The 25,485-nt window shown below is 35.7% G+C and overlaps 1 protein-coding gene across 1 annotated transcript; it reads left to right on the top strand.

The window, feature by feature from the left end:
• The first annotated feature begins 11,762 nt into the window (after nucleotides 1-11,762).
• Nucleotides 11,763-12,842, top strand: LOC141691336 (uncharacterized). The gene has a single exon (XM_074496068.1). It carries the CDS (start codon nucleotides 11,763-11,765, stop codon nucleotides 12,840-12,842), a length of 1,080 nt encoding a protein of 359 aa, XP_074352169.1.
• The last annotated feature ends 12,643 nt before the right edge of the window (nucleotides 12,843-25,485 follow it).

The raw sequence follows: 25,485 nt of genomic DNA, 5'->3' as shown, positions 1-25,485 counted from the left end.
TTAAGGAAATCAATATTGAGTCCTCAGTTAAAAAGGAAAATGAACATCACTCAATAAATTCTATTCTTTCTGAATCATCAAACTTTACCTCTATCAAATTAGTTAACAAAAGAATAGTACCCAACACTGCTTGGGTTGCTAAACACACCTAAAACTCATTGGGTCGGGCAAAGGAAAGAAAGTCATATGGATTGTAGACAGTGGATGCTCAAGACATATGACAGGTGATATGGCCGTGCTATCACAGTTTGAGGAGAAGGCTAGCCCATTAGTGACTTTTGGAGACAACAACAAAGGTTTCACAATGGGTTATGGTAAATTGATTTCTGGAAATGTTGTCATTGAAGATGTAGCACTGGTAGCTGGTCTTGAAGTGAATCTCCTTAGTGTTAGTCAATTTGTAGACAAAGGATTCAACGTCTCATTTGACAAAAGAGAATGCATTTTTATCAGCAAAAAGACTGGTGAAGTTGCTATAAAATGAGCAAGGAAAGGAAACTTATTTGTTGCAGACTTGGACTCATCAAATGATAATGAAATTTGTTGCTTCTACACCAAGGCATCTGTATAGCAAAGCAAGCTATGGCATAAGAAACTGTCTCACTTGAATTTCAAGGCAATCAATACTCTAGTCAAAAAAAGTTGGAACGAGACATGCCTAATCTAGAATTTTCTCAAGAAGAAGTCTGTGATGCTTGTCAAAAAGGGAAAATGAAGAAAACAAGTCATAAGAGTAAAACTGTGAATTCTATAAGTGCACCTTTGCAACTTATTCACATGGATTTATTTGGACCAGTCAATGTCCAATCAATTTCAAGAAAGAGATATGCACTTGTGATGGTGGATGACTACTCATGGGTAGAATTTATGCATTTTAAAGATGAAACTCCATACATCATAATTGAACAAAGCAGGCTGAAGATCAGAATTGTGTAAAAAGATTTAGGAGTGATAATGGAACAAAATTCAAGAATGCAACCTGGACTGAATTTAGCAAACGCAAAGGCATTGTTCAAGAATTCTCAGTAGTTAGGACACCTCAACAAAATGGTGTAATTGAGAGAAAGAACAGAACATTGGTAGAAGCTGCTAGAACAATGTTGCAAGTTGCAAAGTTGCCAACTAGTTTTTGGGAAGAAGCTGTGAACACTGCATGCTATACTCAAAATAGATATCTCATTAACAAGAATCTTGGCAAATCACCCTACTCAATCTTGTCTAAAAGAAAGCCTACTGTGAAGCATTTTCATGTGTTTGGAAGCAAGTGTTATATGTTGAAGGACAACTCTGAATATGTGGGAAAATTTGACTGTAAAGTTTTTGAGGCAATTTTTCTGGGATATGCATTGGAGAGAACTGCATACAAAGTCTATGTGACTGAACAAAAGAAAATTATGGAAAGCACATATGTTACTTTTGATGATGACAAGTGTCCAGGCTTGGAATGCCTTGATAAAAATGAAGCCGAAGCCCTAAAGTTTGAAAATTTCAACATTGATAGTGATTATGATGATGAAGCTGAAGTCAACACAAATCACATAACAAATGAAGAGTGAACTGAACAAGTGAATCATGAGAATTGGAGCTCATCTCATGAACCTGAATTTGATAGCACAAACTCAGAGGGAGAAAGAGATGAAGGTTCCGCAAGTCATGCCAATGGTGAAGAAAACACAGAAAACTCAAGTCAACAAACTCACACCAGAAAGTGAGATAAAAGTCATACTAGAGAAGCAATAATTGGTGATCCAAATGTTGCAGTGAGGATTAGAAGTGTAAATGTAAATGAATGTCTATATGCATATTTTCTTTCACAAATTGAACCAAAAAAAACTGAAGAAGCTCTACTTGATCCTGATTGGATATCTGCTATACAAGAAGAGCTAAATCAGTTTGAAAGAAACAACCACCTAGCTTTAAAGATCCAGAATTTCCAAACTTTGTACACAAGTTACTCAAGGATCTCTATGGACTAAAACAAGCACCTAGAGCCTGGTATGACACACTGTCAGATTTTCTACTTAAACATGGATTTACTAGAGAAACAATAGACAAGACACTCTTCTACAAGCTACAATAGAAACATGGTGAAGATATGATCCTAGTTCAGATTTATGTGGATGATATCATTTTTGGTTCTACAAATGAAAAATTTGTCAAAGTTTCTCTAAGCTTATGCATAGTGAATATGAAATGAGCATGATGGGGGAATTAAGTTACTTTTTTGGACTTCAAGTTAGTCATAGAAGTGATGGAATTTTCATCAGCCAAACTAAGTATGTCAAGGATTTATTGAAAAAGTTTGGTATGGTTGATTGTTCACCTACATCTACACCTATGTCTACAGCTACAAAGTTGGATGAAGATAAAAAGGGCAAGAGTGTAGATATCTCAAGCTATAGAAGAATGATTGAATCTTTGCTATACTTAACTGCAAGTAGACTAGTCATCATGTTTACAACAAATCTGTGTGCAAGATTTCAAGCCAATCCAAAAGAATCACATTTGATGGTTGTGAAGAGGATTTTCAGATACTTGAAGGGGACTCCTAACTTGGGACTATGGTATCCTAAGGGAACTGGTTTTGAATCTGTTTGTTACAAATATGCAGATTTTGCTGGATGCAGGGTTGATAGGAAGAGTACTAGTGGAAGCTTTCAGCTTCTTGGACATAGACTTGTGTCCTGGTATAGTAAGAAACAGCAATCTGTTTCAACTTCCACAGCTGAGGCTGAATACATAGTTGTTGGAAGTTGTTGTGCTCAAGTGCTTTGGATTAGAAATCAGTTAATGGACTATGGCCTAGTGTTACACAAAATTCCAATTATGTGTGACAATACCAGTGCTATATCTATTATGGTTAATCCAGTTAATCATTCTAGAACAAAGCACATTGATGTAAGATACCATTTTATTAGAGAACATGCTGCAAATGATACCATTGAGCTCATTTTTGTTCTGACAGAAAAACAATTAGCTGACATTTTCACTAAACCTTTGGATGAAGCAACTTTCACTAGACTTGTAGGTGAAACTGGAATGTTAAATTCTTCATCCTAAGGATAGAACTCAGCTAATGTGTTGCAGCAGATTAATTTCTAGTAAATCAAAATTAATTTGATTTAATTGGAAATTAACTGAAATATGAATTATAAATATTTCAGAAATCTTTGCATATTTGTCTTTCAAAAATTAAAATTTAGCTTGGAATTTTTCAATTCTAAGAAAACTGTCAAACTGTTGATTTACATTTTCAATATGTAAAATAAACACAAGGCAGAAGATCAAGAGCATATAGAGAACTGAGTTCTCGATAAGTCTAATTGACTTATTGACAAGTCATTTTAAGACTTCTCGGGTGAGTTCTCGACAAGTCAATTTACCTACTTCACGAGGGACTTCTCGGTAAGCTTTATTATGATTTATCGATAAGTCATTATAGAGTTCTCCATAAGTGTTAATTCATAGAGTTCTCTACAAGCACATTTAGACTTATAAATAACTCAGAACTGAAATAATTTAAATTTGGTAAACTATTCTTGATAAATTTATTCTAAATTTATTTGGATTTATTCAAATCGAAATTAGAAATAATTTAGTCCTTTTTGGGACAAACTGAGTATTTATTTGATATCTCGACAAGTTAATTTTAGTTCTCTAAAAGAGTAAATTAAAATGACTTCTCAATATGTAATTCTATTTTCAAAATGACTTCTCGATAAACATACTCCAAATGTTTTTTTAAGTTCTCGATAAGTCATTTGTTTTTACTATAAATACTCAAACATCTCGACATACACATACTTACGCCTTCGAGAACTCTAAGTGACCTAGCTTTTTCAATTCCAACCCAATTTTTCTCTCTCGTTTCAAATCCTTTCTCTCTAATTTCTTTTACCCATTAATCTTCACATACACAACAATGGCATCAAACATTATTGTACCCTTCATCCCAAAGGAGACCAACTTCCTTGCATTGTTAGATGCCAATCAAGATCCTGAAACTTTCAAAAGCTTTGTCAAGTTCTTATCTGAAACTTACTTTGTTGGAGCTCTTACAGCTAACCTAGTTCTCTATCTAGAGGAATTGAGCACCAGGCTCACCATGCCATTAATTTTAAGAGGAAAATAAATTTTCCTTCCTAGATTCATTATGTCTGCTTTAAATCATAAGTAAATGACATACATATGCTTGAAGGTGTTGATAGGTCATTAGTAGGAAACTGTAAACAAGTGTCCAAAATCTTATTTGGATCACTTATTGCTGAGAATAAGGTACAGTTGGGTCTTAGGTTAACACCTTTTATGATTGAAAGATTTAAGACCTATCCTTACCCTATGCCTGACATGAGGACCAGTGAAGTTCAACCTGAAGGGTTTTTAGCACATAAACGCAGCGAAAACGTAAACTTAAATCTTAAAAAAAAATCGAAACCCTCCGCAGGATCCATGCGAAAAATAATATTTAATTCGTAGTTCAGTATGTTTACCTTAAGAAGCTTTACGTTAATGGAAAGATGGAGGTCTTTAATGGCGATCCAAAAATGATGAACGGAGATCCTTAGCAGCTGCTCCGCAAGTGTGAAGCACTCCACCGGTATCCACCAAGAAAACGATGTAATGAAGGAGGAGGAGATGGAGAGAATTAGGGTTTTTGTAAATCTTTTTGGTTGAGGCAAAAATAGGGTCTATAATAGTATATTTATAGGCAAAATTTTCAGCTAAAAATTTTCCCATAAAATATTATTATTAACCCTTTATTATTCTCACTAATAATTAAAACACCTTTTAATTATTAATCCTTTTTCTAAACTCTTTAGAAATAATTCTCTCACTTGATTTAATTTCCAAAAATTAAATTCTTAATTAATAATATTAAGAACCTTTTCTTAATTAATTTATAATCAATTAAATCTCATTTAATCAATTATTAAATTTTCCAATTAATTATTTATTTCATAAATAAATAATTATCAGCCATTATTAATTAATTCCTCCACCATTAAATCATTCTCTTTTATGGTGTGACCCTGTAGGTTCAATATTAAGCCGATAGTAGAAATAAATAATAATAAAACTATTTTATCATTATTTATATAAATTCTCTAATTCATTAAATATGATTAATTAATTAATCATATTTATTCTACATCGTGAGGGATACTTCTCAGCATATCGCGACTATCCGGATAATACAAATTCACTATTTAGAATACCAAGAACCTATTCAGTGAGTAGTTACCGTACAATCAATTCCTTCTACCCTGCAATGTGACGATTAAATACAAGGCATGGAACTTGTGTCAAGCCTATCTTATTTAATCACTTGCTTTCCCATTCACTATGCTTAGTTCTATTTAATGGAAATTAGAAACTCCTTTCTAATTTCATTCACTCTGGCCAGAGATTCCTAAACTAACATAAGTGGATCAGCATTGAACATTCTCTTCCTACACTGGAAGGGGTAGATCCTTTATTGATCATACACTATCTTCGTGTACAAATTCCTATACCCAGTAGAGCCCTTATAATTGTCCCTTGAGACTAAGAACTAAACCAAAACATAGTTCAGTGTACACAAGATGACTATGATGACCTCAAGTCTAAGGATACTTGTACGACTATCACTATGTGAACAACTGCTGACACGTGAGTGAACTCCATCAGATGTTCAGCTGTGTGAGTCATGTTCAGTAAACTTATTCTATAATAAGCACCTACATACTAGCTATAGTGTCACCACACAAATATCTATGAGAATAAACATCCTTCATAATGAAGCAAGCATAGTATGTACCGATCTTTGCGGATTATTAATTACCAGTTAGTAATCCTACGACCAGGAACTATTTAAGTTTAGAGTTATCATCTTTTAGGTCTCATTATTATGATCTCATCACAATCCATAAAAAGCTTTACTCTAAACTGTGGTATATCTTATTTAAACATTTAAATAGATAGAGCCCGTAATAAAAACAAAACAAGTCTTTTATTAATATCAATGAAATCAAAACAGATTACATAAAAGTTATTCCTAAATCCTAATACATGATTGGACTTAGGACATATCTTTTTCAATCTCCCACTTGTACTAAAGCCAATCACTCTGGTATCTAATACCCATCTTGTCTTTATGACGATCAAAGTGACTCTGAGAATGTGGCTTTGTGAGTGGGTCTGCTACGTTGTTATATGTGTCAACTCTCTCGACGTTGACATCTCCTCTATTTTCAACTCAAATTCACCACCAAAAATAAGAAAAATGTCATGAGTCCTTCGCAAGTACTTAAGGATGTTTTTCACTGCTTTCCAGTGGTCTTCACCTGGATTGGACTGATATCTGCTCGTCACACTAATTGAATAAGCAACATCAGGCCTTGTACACAACATCGCGTACATGATAGATCCTATTTCTGAAGCATAAGGAATCTTACTCATACGCTCTCTTTCCTCAGGTGTCTTAGGATACATTTTTTTTTAGAAAGGGACACTCCATGACTCATCGGCATGAGACCTCTTTTGGAGTTTTCCATGCTAAACCTTTTAAGCACTTTCTGGATGTATGTACCCTGGGTAAGACCTATCATAGATCTATCTCTATAGATCTTCATACCGAGAATGTAGGATGTTTCTCCCAAGTCCTTCATGGTGAAGTTCTTTGATATCCATACTTTGACTGATTGTAGCATCGGTATATCATTTCCTATAAGAAGTATGCCATCCACATACAATACAAGAAATGTTACCGCGCTCCCACTAACCTTCTTGTAGACACATGGTTCATCTATGTTTTTGATAAAACCAAACTCTTTGATTGTCTCATCAAAATGGATGTTCCATCTACGAGAAGCTTGCCTTAAACCATATATGGTTCGCAACAGCTTACACACTAGGTGTTCATTTCCCTTGGAAAGAAAACCCTCTGGCTGTGTCATATACACTTCCTCCTCAAGTTCCCCATTGAGGAAGTCCGTTTTCACGTCCATTTGCCAGATCTCATAGTCGTAGTAAGTAGCAATCGCAAGCAAAATCCGAATTGATTTTAACAGGGCTACAGGCGAAAAAAGTTTCATCAAAGTCAATCCCTTGCCTTTGTTTGAATCCTTTTGCCACGAGCCTGGCCTTATAGGTCTCCACCTGGCCATCTGCTCCAATCTTTCTTTTGTATACCCACTTGCACCCAATAGGCTTAACACCTTCAGGCGCCTCAACCAGAGTCCATACTTGGTTGGTATACACAGATTCCATTTCGGATTTCATGGCACTATGCCATTTCTCTGAGTCAACACTACTCATAACCTCATTATAGGTCAGAGGGTCGTTATCATCAATGATTGACAACTCATTGTCATTCCTAATGACAAGGCCATAATACCTCTCAGGTTGGCGAGACACTCTCCCTGTCCTACGAATGGGTTGTTCCACAGAAGGTTGTTGAGTCTGAACAGGTGTTTCCACTTGATCCGTAGTAGTTTGTGCTTCTTGAACTTCATCAAGTTCAATTTTGTTCCCACTGTTTCCTTCAAGGATAAACTCCTTTTCCAAGAAGGTAGCATGTATGAAGACAAACACCCGATGATCGGTGTAAAAGTAATACCCCAAAGTCTCTTTAGGATATCCCACAAAATTACATTTTACGGATCGAGATTCCAGCTTATCTGGGTCAACTTTCTTGACATAAGCTGGACATCCCCAAATCTTAACGTTTTGAAGACTCGGTTTCCTTTCTTTCCATATCTCATATTGTGTTTGAGGAACAGATTTGGAAGGCACCTTATTCAGTAAATATGCTGAGGTTTCCAATGCATAACCCCATAGGAATACTGGAAGATTCGCATAGCTCATCATGGACCGAACCATGTCTAACAAAGTTTGATTTCTCCTTTCAGATACCCCATTCAACTGTGGAGCATATGGAGGAGTCCACTGGGAGACTATACCATTTTCTTTGAGAGAATCTAGAAACTCGCCATTCAAGTATTCACCACCTCGATCTGATCGAAGAGTTATAATACTGTGTTTGGTTTGTTTCTCCACTTCATGTTTATATTCTTTGAACTTTTTCAAAGGCTTCAGACTTATATTTCATCAAATACACATATCCGAATCTAGATCTATCATCTATGAAAGTAATGAAGTACGAAAATCCACCCATGGCTTGCGTAGACATTGGTCCACATACATCTGTGTGTACCAATCCTAGAAAATCTGCAGCCCTCTCTTCATGTCCACTAAATGGAGATTTGGTCATTTTACCCAATAGACAAGACTCGCATGTAGGATATGATTCAAAATCAAAGGGGTCAAGTAACCCTTCCTTATGTAATGTCCGCAGTCTATTTTCACTAATATGACCTAGCCTACAGTGCCATAAATAGGTCAGATTTTCATCATCTCATTTTCTTTTATTAGTTTGTTCAATCTGAAGTAATTCATGCTCTACGTCACATACATACAGACCATTATTTAAAATGCCACATCCAAAAAGAACATTATCTCTAAGGATAGAACATTAATTATTCTTAATAATAAATGAAAAACCATCCACATCCAACATAGGAATAGAAACAATATTCCTCATAATAGAGGGAACGTAATAACAATTATTCAAAATAATAGTCTTGCCCGTAGGCATATGTAAACTAAATGATCCTACAGATATGGCCGCAACCCTTGATCCATTGCCCATACGTAGAATCACCTCATCTTTTTCAAGAGTCCTACTTCCCTTTAGTCCTTGCAACGAATTTGAAATATGAGAACCACAGGCCGTATCTAATACTCAAGTAGAAATTTGATCTAGTGACATATTAACTTCGATCATGAACATACCTGAATCAGAAGCGGTAGTCTTACTACCCTTCTTCTTCTTCTTCAATTCTGCAAGGTAAACCTTGCATTTCCTCTTCCAGTGCCCCAACTTGTTACAGTGAAAACAAACAGCTAAATTAGGACCAGTCAACTTGTGAGCATCTAGTATGCTTCAGAGTGATAGTGCAGAAGACATGACGAATATAGTAAATCTGTAAATGATAAACACATAACAACACTTAGCAAATATTCAATTTCATTTCAAAACACTATATGAATCGGGTCTTTATTCATAAGTATCTCCCACTAGTTTATCTAATTTATTCAACCCCTAAGTGAAAATTAAGCATTCATAATGCTAGTGGGAATAGGGATCCTACATTCTATCACACAACCTCGGTTGTGGCACGAAACGTCATGTGATGTTCAATAGGCAGAAAACTCTTGTCAATTACATCTTATGTTATTCCCTAATATAAACTTTAGCCACTTGAATAATTGAGTCACGACTGTGGCACGACAAACTCAATATTCTAAGTCAAGTCTAACCCAATATTTCGTACAATTGAATCAGTCTCCAATGGCCCACGGCTGTGGCACGTACCGACCTTTAGATTCTAATTCAATGTACACATCTCTATGTAATAGAAAAGTATTTCTTATTTCGAAATCAAAGCCCTCGGCGGTAGCACAAAATGACAATGATTCAAAAATAAGAACTACTTTCTACCATGTTGGAAGGCTTTGGCCGACACAAGCCCGTTGTGTCATTGGCCAATTACTACTTGATATTATTTAATTTTAGAGGGATTATATTACGTTACAATCATAATCATATTATAAAGAGATTCTTCCTTTTAAATTAAATATTTCAAATCAATAATCGATAATCAGATGATTCCCAGATCGGGTGGAGCATTGTCAAGAGGCGTCACTTAATAATCCTTTCTTATAGATAGAAATCTGTTGTTGACAGAATCATCCTTTCTCTCAATATTGAAAATTCATATTCAATTACGTGTTTCATAAATACAAGAATCTCATGATCGTATTCATAATATTTATTGTTAAGGCAAGAAACGATTCATATTCTAGATTTTCTAGAGCACGCCTTATATTGATTTAAGTTCACTTAAATCTATCATCGCATGGTAAACATAGGCATATATCTCATATATAAAATTAAATAAACAAGTAAATATAAAGTGCAATAAAGTAAATGTGTTTGGTTATGGCTCCATCATATGTGATCTTTATCAAACTCATGATAAAGATCAAGGTCAATCTAATATGGTAATGGAAATAAATACAACTACTTATTACATAAGTCTTCTTCTTTGTTTAGACTTCTTGTATGCCTCGTATTTTTCTTTGTATCACCTCCATTGGATAGCCTTCTTGAGTCTTCAATTACATTACATGATTGAAAGTAAAACTAATCTAATGAACTTACAAGAATAACTCGAGTTACATTCGAGATTTATGATTACAAAGATTGACGACATGCAAGTCATATTTAAAACCAAAACCAAAACCATTACACTAAGGTCGAAAGGCCATAACCATCCATCATGCTCATACAACACATAAAAGCATGTTAAAACACATAATGTGATCTTAACATATCATATTATCCATGATCTAATCATAAAAAGAAAATATGACAAAAATCAGAAAAATCAGAATCAAATCAGAAAAACAAGAATCACTATTTACGGGCAGTAAACAACGTCAAACGCCTTACAGACGAGTCGTTGATAGCTTTAGCTATCAGTTTTGTTCAGACGCTCGTTTACCTATGGAATAGGGTATTCGTTTGCGTAAACCGGACACCAGACCCAGATTTCAGCAAATCTGCAGCAGCCAATTCAGAATCCGTATCTAATATGATTCTCATAATTAGAACAAACATAAATCATGTATATATCTGTATATATACAGATTACATAATCATCTTATGATTCACTACACCAAATATGGCCTATTGCAAGCACAAAATATAATTGTGTTGCAGAAAATGTTGCAGTAGAACAAATTTTTCAACTCTATTGCAATAATTTATAAAAGTTTTACATAAAATACGTAAGTGTTGCATGGTTAAGGTCCAATTTGAAAAATTTGTAAAACGTGCAACATATTTCAAGTAATGTTGCAATAATAGTAACGCTTTTGGTCAAATTGACCGAAAACACAGGCGGGAACACTGAAATTGGGGATGGCGGGATACCAAAAATTATTTTACACTTTTATTTTGGCACCAAAAATTGAATACACTTTTATTTGGACAAAAATTCACCCCCAAATCTATTACATAGAAATTCACACCTCTCTCTCACCTCCCTCGCATCTCTCTCTCTGACCTCCCTCGAATCTCTCTCTCGCACACCTCTCTCACACCTCTCTCACATCTCTTCTTCACACACCTCTCTAACACCTCTCCCACATCTCTCCGTCGCAACTCGAAGCTCATCTCGAAGGCTTTCTCACATCTCGAAGGCTTGAAGCTCATCTCTCTCACTTGAAGCTCGATTGAAGCGCGATTAAACTCGATTAAAGCTTGATATAAGGTAAAACTCATCTCTCTCACTCTTCAAACACTCCTCTTTCTGATTATTTGTGAATGCATGTAAAAAATTTGTGTATTTTTTGTGCTTTTTGTGTTCTTTTGTATTTTGTTTTTGTTTTGTGTTTTTGTAAAATTAGTAGGTTCTTGGTCTGACTATTTCTGAGAATTTTATTTTAATTTTTTGATGTTTTAAAGTCAAAATACCATGTTATTTTAAGTCAAAAGTGCCCTGTTCTTGGTCTGTTTTTTTGTGTTCTTGTTGTAATTATAAGTCAAACTGCCCTGTTCTTGGTCTGTTTTTTTGTTCTTGGTTCTTGTTGTTGTCTGATTGTGTTGAAAACTTAAGTGAATTTTGTGGTTTTGTTTCAAAAAATTTATGTAGAAAATGGATGTTGAAGGAGAGAAATGGGTAACACTTCCCAAGTACAGTGATAGATATAGGAAGGGAGTTGAAGCTTTTGTTAACCAAGCATTTTCTCGATATGCCGTAGGAAACGAGGTTATGTGCCCTTGTAAGAAATGTGGTAATCGTTTTTGGAGTGGTGCTAAGGCTATACACGAACATCTAGTCTGTAATGGTCCTTGTTCCCATTCCGTTGAATGGATTTACGAGGTCTCAACCCATGAGATAGATAGGGTTGCCGATGAGATGGATATTAATATAGGTGTAGGTCTTGGAGATGAATTTGATGCTATGATACACAATGCATATGGTACTAATGACGTTACTGACCACGTTGGTAGAACAGGACTAAATGATGACGCAAGGAAATTTTATCACCTTGTTAAGGAGGGTGGACAACCGTTATATCCCGAGTGCAAAAAATTTAGTCGATTAAGTTTCTTAGTTAGGCTTTATCAACTAAAGTGCATTCATGGATTTAGCGAATCAGGATTTAGTGACTTACTTGAATTGATAAAGGAGGTTTTCCCTCATGTAAATCTTCCGTCTTCTTTTAGTATGGCAAAGGGTATGATTAAAGACCTAGGACTTGATTACCAAAAGATACATGCATGTCCAAATGACTGCAAGCTCTTTTGGGCAGAAAACGAGAGGCTGGAGAATTGTGCTAAGTGTGGAACATCAAGATGGAGACTAGTTGAAAAGAAGGCGAAGGCCAGGTCTGATGCAAACATAGAACTAGCATCGAATCCTAAAATCCCGGCTAAAGTGATGAGATACTTCCCTTTAAAGCCAAGGCTGCAGAGAATGTTCTTGAGCTCTGATTTCTCGAGCTCAATGACATGGCATGCTTTATCAAGAAAGAAAGATGGACGGTTAAGGCATCCGGCTGATGGAAAGGGTTGGAAGTCGATGGACAGTAAATATCCTGAATTTGCTGCCGAAATGCGAAATGTACGATTGGGTTTAGCGGCAGACGGTTTCAATCCATATGGATCAATGAACATATCTCATAGCACCTGGCCAGTAGTGCTCGTAAATTATAACCTCCCCCCTGGTTAATCATGAAACCCGAAAAACTAATTCTTTCAACCTTAATCCCTGGTCCAGTTTATCCCGGTAATGAAATTGACGTGTATATGCAACCGTTAATTGCAGAGTTGAAGGAGTTATGGGCTGTTGGAATAGAAACTTATGATGCCAGGTTAGACAACACGTTTAAGCTACACGCAAGCCTATTATGGACGATAAGTGATTTCCCTGGATATGGGATTTTATCCGGTTGGAGCACGAAAGGAAAGCTGGCTTGTCCTTCATGTCACTATGAGACCTCATCGACATATTTGAAACATAGTAAGAAGGTTGTGTATTTAAACCATCGAAAGTTTCTCCCTCCAGATCACAAGTGGAGGTCCGATAGGCGCAGATTTAACGGAGATGTGGAAATGCTATCATGTCCTGATATATTAAGCGGAGCAGAGGTTGAAGAACTATTGCGTGGTTACGAAAATGATTTTGGGAAGCCGCTGAAAAGAAATAGAGGAACATCAGATTGCCCTTGGAAGAAGAAGTCCATTTTTTCGAGCTACCATATTGGAGCAATAATATGGTTAGGCATAACTTAGATGTTATGCACATTGAGAAGAACATTTGTGACAAGATTTTGGGGACTTTGTTAAATATCGGAGGCAAGACAAAGGACCATCTTAATGCTCGTCAAGATTTAGAAGAAATGGGGATTAGAAAAGACCTTCACCCTGTCAAATGTGATGATAAACATGTTGAAATTAGGGCATCTAGTTTTGATATGACCAAAAAAGAGAAAGAGATCTTATGTTCAGTTCTAATGAATGCTAAGCTACCATACGGATCTGCATCAAATATCAGCCGGTGCGTTCAAATGAAGGAGCGAAAGATATCGGGTTACAAAAGTCATGACGCGCATTTTATTCTGCAATTTCTATTACAATTTGCTGTCATAAAAACTCTGAAACCTGAGGTAGCAATTCCATTAATGAGGTTGGGAGCATTCTTTAGAGGCATATGTGGAAAAGTCATTGAATTAGAAGATGTTGAAAAATTGCAGAAGGAAATAATCGAGATACTTTGTGAGCTTGAAATGATTTTTCCACCTGCATTTTTCGATATAATGGTTCACTTACCAATTCATTTGTGCAAGGAAATAGAATTTGGTGGACCGGTGCACTTAAGGTGGATGTTTGGAATTGAACGGTATTTGTGCAAATTGAAGTCATACGTTCGGAATCGGAGTAAACCTGAAGGGAGCGTAGCAGGGGGCTACTTGGTAGAAGAATGCCTTACATTTTGCTCTAGATTTTTTGATGAGCAGTCTAAGAGTGGGACCGATACCAAGGATAGTCATACAGATGGTGGATATCCTATCGGGTCTCGGAGAAGCAGAGAAGGAAAGTCTATACATCTGGACAACAAGACATGGACAAATGCTCATCGGTACATATTATTCAACTGTGAAAACGTGGAAATCGAAAAGCTAAAAGTGTAAGTTCTAATTAACAACCAAAAATCAAGATTAATTAAAAAAAAACTTTAAGACATTATAATATTGTGCTAACTTGCTGATAATCCAATTGTAGTGAACACCATACCCTTGTTCAAAAAGATGACAAATTAAAGAGGTATAAGCGCGAAAGAATGCATACAACTGACTTTCAAAAGTGGTTGAAATATGTGGTTCAAAAAAGAGATAGAATTTCACTGGAATTGTCCTCGTTGGCAAGGGGCCCTCTTCGTTCGGCAAAGAGATTTACAGGTTACAATGTGAATGGATATAGATTTCACAACAAGCTCAGAGATAGTAGGTGTACGACGTAAAACTCTGGTGTGTTCCTCACTGCCTTAACCACCAGTTTTGCGAGTGCAAAAGATAAGAACCCAATAGTTGGGGATGTGGGATACTACGGTGCAATTGAGGAGATTATTGAAGTGGACTACTGGGGTGCGGTGTCAGTAGTACTTTTTAGGTGTTGTTGGTACCAAAAAGCTGGGGATTACTATGGGTTAGCAAGAGTGAACTTTAGTAGGTTATGTCAAAAGGAAGATCCCTTTGTCCTCGCTACACAAGTACAACAGGTCTTCTATATTGAAGATCCCACTGAAAAGAATTTGCAATTTGTTCTTCAGAAATATCCAAAGGATCAATACTCTGAAGTAGAAGAAGTGTCTGACATAGGTTATATCCCGCGAGTTGACATACATGATACATTCACTTGGTCCAGAGATGATGTCCCGAAAAAACAATTCCCTGTTACACCTAATGAAGACCTGGATGATATTGATATATGACATTGCACTGATTTATAATTTGTTTATGTAATTGGTACATAGAGTTTGCTTTGTAATTTGTTAGTTGAATGAGTTGGTCTGTAATCTATTTTGAACTTGAGTTGAACTTGAGTTGGTTTGTAACTTGAGTAGTAATTTATTTGGAACTTGCGTTGGTTTGTAATCTATTTGTCTATTTTCTACATGAGCCTCAATTAGTTTCTTGTTTTTTTTAATTTGTAACATCTAGGACTTGTATTTATATCACTGACAATTTGTTTGTACTTTTTAATTTTCAGGATGGCAAGTACAGATTATGTTCTCAGGTTCTTTCACAAGGGAACTTTTACGAAATCCAAATATGTCGGTGGGACCTGTAAAGTGATTTTGGAGTATGTTGATGCAGACCGATTCTCGTACACGGTTCTGATGGAGTATGTGCTAGATGTGCTGAAATACAAGGAAATTGGTGGTGTTTATGTGAAGAAGGTTCCTTCAGGTTGGCACTTGATTCAGTCCGATGCTGACTTAACTGCATTCCTAAGCAAAGTTGAAGGTGAAAGGTTGGATTTTTATGTCGATGATGTGGTTGACCAATCTGTAGAGGCTAAGCAACAGGTTCAGCCCCATGTAGTTGTGCGACCAAGAACACAATTTTTTGAAGGTAATAGATTTTCATGTTGATGATGCATTCAATTTGTGCATATTAAAATGTTACATATTGTTAAACTGTTATTGCACCAACAGGTCTACAAGCAAAATGAAATTTTGTGACAGTGGATGCCCTGCAGAAACAGAGGACAAGTCGCCGATTGGCTCTTGAAAATTTGCAGGTAATTTTTCTTTATGTTTTCATGTAATTACTCTTATCAGTTATGCCTTGGATCTAATTATTATTTGATCCCTTTTTTTCAGGTAACAGATTATGAGAGGAAAAGAATGTTGCAGATTGAAGAAAATAAAAAGAAGTTGAAGGAGTTGGGAATAAATGCGGAGAAAGATAAGAAAGGCACAAAAATCACTCCACCTGATGATGATGAGGAAGTTGATAGGGAGTACATTCCCGAACATGAGAGCTTGTCCGATGCAAAAGAAGAAGATGTGCGAGTTGTTACAAAGAAAGTTGAGCAAGTTGGTAACAAGAAAGCAAAAAATAAAAAGGTGACCATTCCGGTGAAAAGACCGAACACACGTTCAAAGGCCACAGCTCCTACTGAACCCACTGAAAAATCACCCCAACAACCAACTCGAGAATTAACCCCTCCACTGCCACCTCCCCCTCCCTTACCTGAAGTTACATCACCATTCTTCCCATTGAAAGTGGCTCCTGCCAAAAAATTCAATAATTTAGGAATTGGTACGATGGAAGCTTATGTTTTAATGAAAGAATGTCAAAAGAACCTTGAAAAAGATAAAGGGCTAGGGGATGCTGGTGGTCAAACATCTGAGCCACAACCTGATGAGGAACTGAGTGATGATAATTTAGGAGGTCAATTTCTATTTCTTGATTTTGGCTTAATTCTATTGTTAATTTTTTTTCTTGATTTAATTGGCATTCAACTATTAATTAAGTGTTTTGTAATATATTTAGGTGCACCCAAGAATAGAAAGTGTCGAGGACCTACACTCATGAATGACGTTTACAGAAGAAGGCCTGATGAAAGAAAGGTCATTAAACTGAATTACGAGCTTCAGGCCATCGCTGATGATGACAAGGTCCTCTCTGAATTTACCAACTTTTTAGGTACGTTGGCTAGGCAGTCTGTCCCACTTGATTGCCTCTCTTGGCATAAATTTCCTGAACAGCAGAAGGAAGAGCTCTAGAGTTTTGTTAAGGTAAACCAGAAACATAAACATGATAATTTACTATGGTATATTTTGTACTGTCTTTAGGTTTATATCGAGTTGCACTAATTTTAACAAATTTTTCTAGTCAAAATATGATATTCCTGAGGAAGGAAGGACGTACACATTGCGAACAATTTGTGCTTTGTGGAGGCTGCACAAAAGCCGATTTAAGAAGAACCATTATCTTAAGTATGATAATGACGAGGACAGACTCAAAAATAGGCCAAATGTTGTTTCAGTCGAAGAATTTAAGATTTTACTTAAATACTGGGGGGATAAAGACGTGAAGGTATGCATTTTAAATATTGAACAGCTAGCCAGTACTCTACATCATGTTGGAAATTAATTATTTGTTTACACATTATTGAATGATCATGATCGAGCTCAGAAAAATGCTAAAAATCGCAAGTTAATTGTCAAAACGCACACTGCTGGTCGTAAAAGCTTTGCACAAATTGGGGAGAAAGTATGTCCATAATTTATAAAATCGATATTTTTTTATTATCTATTTACGATTTCATAGATTCACTTTTTCTTGTGAATTTTTCTTGAGTTCTTGGTTTATCTTTGTAGAAAGCAAAGAAAAAAATGTCACCTAAGCAACTAGCTCCCATGGATGAAATTTATGTGAAAACCCGTAAACGAAAAGAAGGACGCGAATACATGGTAATTTAAATTACTCATTTTCAGTTACAGGGAGCAAGTCATTTTAATTTTCATTTTTAAGCTATGGAACATGATACTAATGTTTTATACCTATTAATTTGGTAGACTACATTGGTTGCTGAAGATGGCAGTGGGGACCAAGCTGGTAAAAAACCAAGTCATGGACCGAATTGGCTTCTTGGCAGATCGGGGAAATGCAGAAAAACAAAGAAGGCTCAGCAACTAAAAGATCTAGGCAGTACTGTGCCTACTGATGTCACTGACTTGAAAAACACAATAAGGGAGGAACTCATGGCTGAAATGCAAGAGATGATAGAAAGAAAGGTGTTTGATAAAATGACCAAAGTGGTGGCAAGACTTGGAGAAATCAAACCAGATTTCAGCAACATTGATGTTCAAGAGCTTTGTGCTGCTGCTACGGATGAAAGCGAGGATAGTGATCATGGTGATGAGAATTTGGAGGATGACAATCAGGTGGACGGCGAACAGGATGATACTGAAACTGTAATTTCTGATGAATGATGCTCAGTAGTTTTATTTCTATGTGCATACTTTTGGTACTTGGTCTTTTGATATTTTGGTCCAACAATATTGTTGCTGATGTTTAGACTATTATCAGTACTTGGTTTGATATTTAGACTATTATCAGTACTTGGTTTGATGTTTAGACTATGATGCAGTATGTGGTTTGTTGCCACTTGTTATTGTTGGATTTGCTAAATTGCAAACTGGAATGTGTTTTCAGGATTTTGACAAGTATAATTTGTCAGGTTATTGTAATCACAAACAGCATATTGCAGTTTTACCATATAAAAGTGTTGCACAAAAATGTTGCCATATACATTTAAAGTATTACACTAGGAGATAAAAATAGTGCAAGCACATGTTACTAAAAACCCAAAATTTGTTACAAATAGTATAAAATGTTGCAAAAAATGTTACAACAACTCGATTTTGTAACATTTTAAATATAAAAATGTCACACTAAAGTTTTGTAAAGTTCTATTGTAACACCCTTAAATGTTACAAAAACAGAAATAAGTGTTACTAAAACTCCATTTTGTAACATATTTACATATTAAAATGTTACACAAAAGTGTTACAAGATCTATTGTAACAATTTAAAAATGTTACAACAAGAGGAAAAAGTGTTACAAAAAAGCTCTATGGTAATAACCAAGAAAGTGTTACAACAGACTAAAATTCGTTACAAAAAGGGTCTATGGCAACGGCCGCAAATGCAACGCTGATTTTTGGCAAATATGTTACCATAGATTCTATTGTAACATATATTGGGTCTACCACAACGCTTTTTTGGTCTTACAATAGGCCATATTTGGTGTAGATTATACAACTCACATGAATATCATATATTCAAAACCATACATATATAAGCATATTATATCAACATCAAATCATGGCGAATCACGTGCATGCTCATATATCGAAAACAGTTAAACACATAAATGAATTAAAAACTTTTCGCAAGTAGCTCTGATGTAATTGAAGGGTTTTTAGCACATAAATGCAGCGAAAACATAAACTTAAATCTTAAAAAAAACGAAACCCTCCGCAGGATCCATGCGAAAAATAATATTTAATTCGTAGTTCAGTATGTTTACCTTAAGAAGCTTTACATTAATGGAAAGATGGAGGTCTTTAATGGCGATCCAAAAATTATAAACGGAGATCCTTAGCAGCTGCTCCTCAAGTGTGAAGCACTCCACCGGTATCCACCAAGAAAATGATGTAATGAAGGAGGAGGAGATGGAGAGAATTAGGATTTTTGTAAATCTTTTTGGTTGAGGAAAAAATAGGGTCTATAATAGTATATTTATAAGCAAAATTTTCAGCTGAAATTTTTTCCATAAAATATTATTATTATTAACCCTTTATTATTCTCACAAATAATTAAAACACCTTTTAATTATTAATCCTTTTTCTAAACTCTTTAGAAATAATTCTCTCACTTGATTTAATTTCCAAAATTAAATTCTTAATTAATAATATTAAGAACCTTTTCTTAATTAATTTATAATCAATTAAATCTTATTTAATCAATTATTAAATTTTCCAATTAATTATTTATTTCATAAATTAATAATTATCAGCCATTATTAATTAATTCATCCACCATTAAATCATTCTCTTTTATGGTGTGACCCTGTAGGTTCAATATTAAGCCGGTAGTAGAAATAAATAATAATAAAACTATTTTATCATTATTTATATAAATTCTCTAATTCATTAAATATGATTAATTAATTAATCATATTTATTCTACATCGTGAGGAATATTTCTCAGCATATCGCGCTATCCGGATAATACGAATTCACTGCTTAGAATAATAAGAACTTATTCAGTGAGTAGTTACCGTACAATTAATTCCTTCTACCCTGCAATGTCACGATTAATTACAAGGCATGGAACTTGTGTCAAGCCTATCTTATTCAATCACTTGATTTCCCATTCACTATGCTTAGTTCTATTTAATGTAATTTAGAAACTCCTTTCTAATTTTATTCACTCTGGCCAGAGATTCCTGAACTAACATAAGTGGATCAGCATTGAACATTCTCTTCCTACACTGGAAGGGGTAGATCCTTTATTGATCATACACTATCTTCGTGTACAAATTCCTATACCCAGTAGAGCCCTTATAATTGTCCCTTGAGACTAAGAACTAAACCAAAGCATAGTTCAGTGTACACAAGATGACTATGATGACCTCAAGTCTAAGGATACTTGTACAACTATCACTATGTGAACAACTGCTGACACGTGAGTGAACTCCATCAGTTGTTCAGCTGTGTGAGTCATGTTCAGTGAACTTATTCTATAATAAGCACCTACATACTAGCTATAGTGTCACCACACAAATTTCTATGAGAACATACATCCTTCATAATAAAGCAAGCATAGTATGTACCGATCTTTGCGGATTATTAATTACCAATTAGTAATCCTACGACCAGGAACTATTTAAGTTTAGAGTTATCATCTTTTAGGTCTCATTATTATGATCTCATCACAATCCATAAAAAGCTTTACTCTAAACTATGGTATATCTTATTTAAACATTTAAATAGATAGAGCCCGCAATAAAAACAAAACAAGTCTTTTATTAATATCAATGAAATCAAAACTGATTAAATAAAAGTTATTCCTAAATCCTCATACATGATTGGACTAAGGACATATCTATTTCAATCTCCCACTTGTACTAAAGCCAATCACTCTGGTATCTAATACCCATCTTGTCTTTATGACGATCAAAGTGACTCTGAGAAAGTGGCTTTGTGAGTGGGTATGCTACGTTGTTATGTGTGTTAACTCTCTCGACGTTGACATATCCTCTATTTTCAACTCAGATTCACCACCAAAAACAAGAAAAATGTCATGAGTCCTTCGCAAGTAATTAAGGATGTTTTTCACTGCTTTCCAGTGGTCTTCACCTGGATTGGACTGATATCTGCTCGTCACACTAATTGGATAAGCAACATCAGGCTCATCGGTATGAGACCTCTTTTGGAGTTTTCCATGCTAAACCTTTTAAGCACTTTCTGGATGTATGTACCCTGGGTAAGACCTATCATTCTTCTAGATCTATCTCTATAGATCTTCATACCGAGAATGTAGGATGCTTCTCTCAAGTCCTTCATGGTGAAGTTCTTTGATAGCCATACTTTGACTGATTGTAGCATCGGTATATCATTTCCTATAAGAAGTATGTCATCCACATACAATACAAGCTGTAAGATTTGAGGGTAGTACTCATGTGGGGGAGCTATCTAAATTCTCTCCAATTCAATTGGAGGTTCCTGTCAGAGGAACAATTCCCCTCAAAACCCTGGCTGAAATTGCTCTAACAATTGAAGCTGGGAGTACAATTTCCAATGGCCCTACTATGGGAGAGGCAAGTATATCACATTCATATGACAATGCTTTGCAAGAAGCACAAGGGTCTGAGGCTGGTGTACATGATAGTAACCCATTCAAATCCCCTTCAATTCAATTGGAGGTTCCCACCACAGGTGGAGAACAACAACCTGTCATAACCACAGAGCAATCTGTGAGTCAAACTATGACAGAAGTCGCAGGTGGTTTTGTTACATTGTCACCTAATCACCCAATAAATCAACCCTCAACTTCTTAACCTCAACAACCACACCTCATTTCACAATGGCTGTAGACAACTGACTCTCAACCTACAACTGTAAATGATCTTCTTGTTGAGCAGATTTCTGGACTAGCCAACATTTCACAGCATCTACTTACTTCAGATATGAGCAACTGATAAGTGTCATTTTATATCACTTGGAACATCTTATAATGGATTGAATTGATGTCTTGGAATCAAGTATTTTGTGTATTTGATGTGTTTTCTAGTGTTTGTGCATTTCAGGGTATTATTTACATTTCTGGAGAGATTTCATCAAGAATAAGCCTTGGCATGTGTTTGGCATTGCGCGTGGGAAGATAGGAGCAGAATGCAGCAAGAAACGGAAGCAAAAACAGAGCATTTTCCAGAAGGGGTCTGAGCGCCCGCTCAGCTCTGCTGAGCGCCCACTCAGGAAGCTGAGCGCCCGCTCAGGAATGCTGAGCGGCCGCTCAGGGATGGAAATTTAAAATAATATTTTAGACTCCTGATTCTGTTAAGCTTCCAACTTCTGAGTTAGCTGGGTTTTATGGGACTCCTATATAAGTAGTTTTCAAAGATGTTTCACACAATGTTGAATCGTAGTATTAATCGAGGAGCGAGAAGATAAGGAAGAAGACCGTTTTAGCACACCGCAACGAAGAGGAAGCATATTTTCTTGTGATTCTTTATTTCGTTGTAACGTTGGATGCTAGTTATCTTTACTTTGAACCTATTTACTCTTGTGACGTGTTAGATATATTTAATAATGTCATGTCTAATATAATTTATGTTTAGTTTTCAGATCTTACTTAAACAGGACAAATCAGTACTTAACTGAAATCAGCACTTATACTGAAGTCAGAACTTAAGTTATCAGTACTTAAGATTCAGGAGATATTTATCAGGAGATAATATCAGGACTTAAAGAAAACTTTCAGATAAGGAAGGCGGTTGATTGAAAGGAAAGAAGATCAAGACAAACGTAAGAAGAGATATGCATGAAGAAGGAATTCTGTGAAGAATGGAATACTTGGAGGAAAAGATAACTGATTGATATATTTAGGAAGCAGAATTATATTCCATATTAATTAGTGATTATCTTGTAACTGTGTGATATATAAACATAGACATAGGGTTTACACTATAAGTGTTATCATTATCGAGAATATTATTCATTGTAACCCTAGCAGCTCTCGTGATATTTGTTCATCACTGAGATAGGACAATTCCATATTGTAACAGAGTTTATTATATTGAATAAAGTCTGTTTTCTGTTACTTGAGTTCTTTAATTCGATTTGATTATGATAAACACTGTATTCAACCCCCTTCTACAGTGTGTGTGACCTAACAAGTGGTGTCAGAGCCTATCTGTTAACACACAAACAGTTTAAGATCCAAAAACAATCATGTCTGAAGCAGAAACTCCAACCAAGCCCACCAAAACTGAAGAACCCCCAAAGACTCAAATCCATAGTCGATATGAGGCTATCAGAGTTCCCATATTAAAACCATCTGAATATCCCATATGGAAGGTGAGGATGACTATATTTCTGGAAGCTACAGATCCAGAATATCTTGACAGAATCAATGAAGGACCTCATAAGCCAACAAAGCTCGTTGTTGTAGTTGTAGGTGAAGCAGCAAAGTCTATACCAAAGGAGAAGAGTGAGTACACTGCTAAAGATATAACATCAATTGCTAAGGATGCTAAGGTACGACACTTGCTGCATAGTGCCACTGATAATGTAAATGTCAAACAGAGTAATTAACTACAAGACTGCAAAGGAGATATGGGATGCCTTGGAGACAAGGTGCCGGGGAACTGATTCGATTAAGAAGAACAAGAAGACAATACTCACTCAAGAGTATGAACACTTTGACTCAAAGCCTTATGAGTCATTGACTGATTTATATGACAGATTTGTCAAACTCTTGAATGATTTGTCACTAGTTGATAAGGAGTATGATCTTGAAGATTCAAACCTTAAATTCCTGTTAGCTCTACCTGAAAGTTGGGATTTGAAGGCAACAATTATAAGAGACAATTATAATCTTGATGAAACAACTCTTGATGAAATTTATGGGATGCTAAAGACTCATGAACTTGAGATGGAACAAAGAAGCAAGAGGAAAGGAGGAAAGTCAAGGATAGTTGCTCTTAAGGCAGAAGAAGAATCCCCCAAGGCAGCTACCTCAATGAAAGGCAAGGGAAAAGCGCTCATCACAAAGTCTGAGACTGAGTCATCAAGTTCTGATAGTGGTGATGACTCAGATCTGAAAGCTTGCCTGAGATGGATGCTGATGAAGAGATGATGAAGCTGTGTGCTCTTATGGTGAAAGGAATCACAAGGATTGCATACAGGAAATTCAGAAAGGGAAAGAGGTTTTCCAGGAAAGGTGCAAGTTCTGATAAGAAGAGTTTCAGAAAATCTGAAGGCAAAGGAGGGAAGTCTGACAGAGGAGATTACGCAAATGTCAAATGCTACAACTGTGGTGAGAAAGGCCACATATCTCCTGATTGCAAGAAAGTGAAGAGTGACAAAGACAAGGCTCTTGTCACAAAGAAGAAAAGCCGGACAGACACTTCAGATTCTGAAAGTGAGGTGAACTATGCCTTGATGGCAAATGTTGATAGCAGTCCTGAAGCTGCTAAGTTAAAGGTGCCTCAAACTACTTATGCATTTCATACTGATAACATTAATGAGTTGAGAAGATATCTTAAAACCATGTTCATTAGTTATAGAGATCAAACTTTAACATGTGAAAGATTAACTTCTGAAAATCTTGCTTGTAAAAAGAGGAATGATATTTAGAAAAAGAGTTAGTCATGTTCCATCAAACTCAGAAAGATAGAGATGATGCTTTCTATGTCAGGGATGAAGTACTTAAAATGAATGAATCTCTAAAAACTGAGTTAGAAAAGTAAAGAGAGATTATCAGGACTTGGACTAACTCTGGCAGAACAACTCAGAATTTATTTAGTAGCGGAAACTGGAAAGAGGGCTTAGGTTATGGAGATGATAAGAATGATAAAGGAACTGTAGAAATTAAGCCTATAGTTGTTAAACAAAAGCCAACATTAAAACCTGTTAAGTTTGTAGCTGTAAAGTCTGATATTGAGAAATCAGAAGTTAAAGAGGAATTAACTTCTGACAAACTAAAACAGGAAAAGACAACTGAAGTAAACGTAGGCTTAATGACAAAGAAGAAGCTTAAGCATAAGCTGAAAGATGTAAAGAAAATAAACAAGGTAAAATCACCTAGGAAAAATAGGAATGGAAAGGAAGGTGTGAATAAAAGCAATGATTATAAGCTTGTTCCTAATGCTCCTAGAAAGACATGTCATAACTGTGGAAGTTCTAACCATCTGGCTTCTTTTTGCAGGAAGAATAAGAACATTAACTCCTTATCTTCAAAGTCAGGAGTTAAGAGTCAGTCTGTTAGATATAGGCCACAAAATCCTTGTTTTCATTGTGGTAGTTTATGGCATTCCATTTATACTTGTAAGGAATATCATAGTTTGTACTATGATTATTATCAAATAAAACCTTCTTTAAAGAAAGTTAGCATTGTTCCTTCTAGTGTAAGTTCTGATACTAAGTCTGATAGTGTAAATGCTGATCAGAAAAATGTTAACATAAACTCTGATACTAAAGCCGCTGCAAATGTTAACAAACCTGATAAGGCCAAAGGATCCAAGCAAGTCTGGGTCCTTAAAACTAATCATTAGTGGTCTTTGTGATT

Source organism: Apium graveolens, chromosome 2 (genome assembly GCF_009905375.1).
Source record: "Apium graveolens cultivar Ventura chromosome 2, ASM990537v1, whole genome shotgun sequence".
Lineage (NCBI taxonomy): Eukaryota > Viridiplantae > Streptophyta > Magnoliopsida > Apiales > Apiaceae > Apium > Apium graveolens.
Note: the sequence above shows the minus strand (reverse complement) of the source record. Positions and strands in the feature narration are given on the sequence as shown.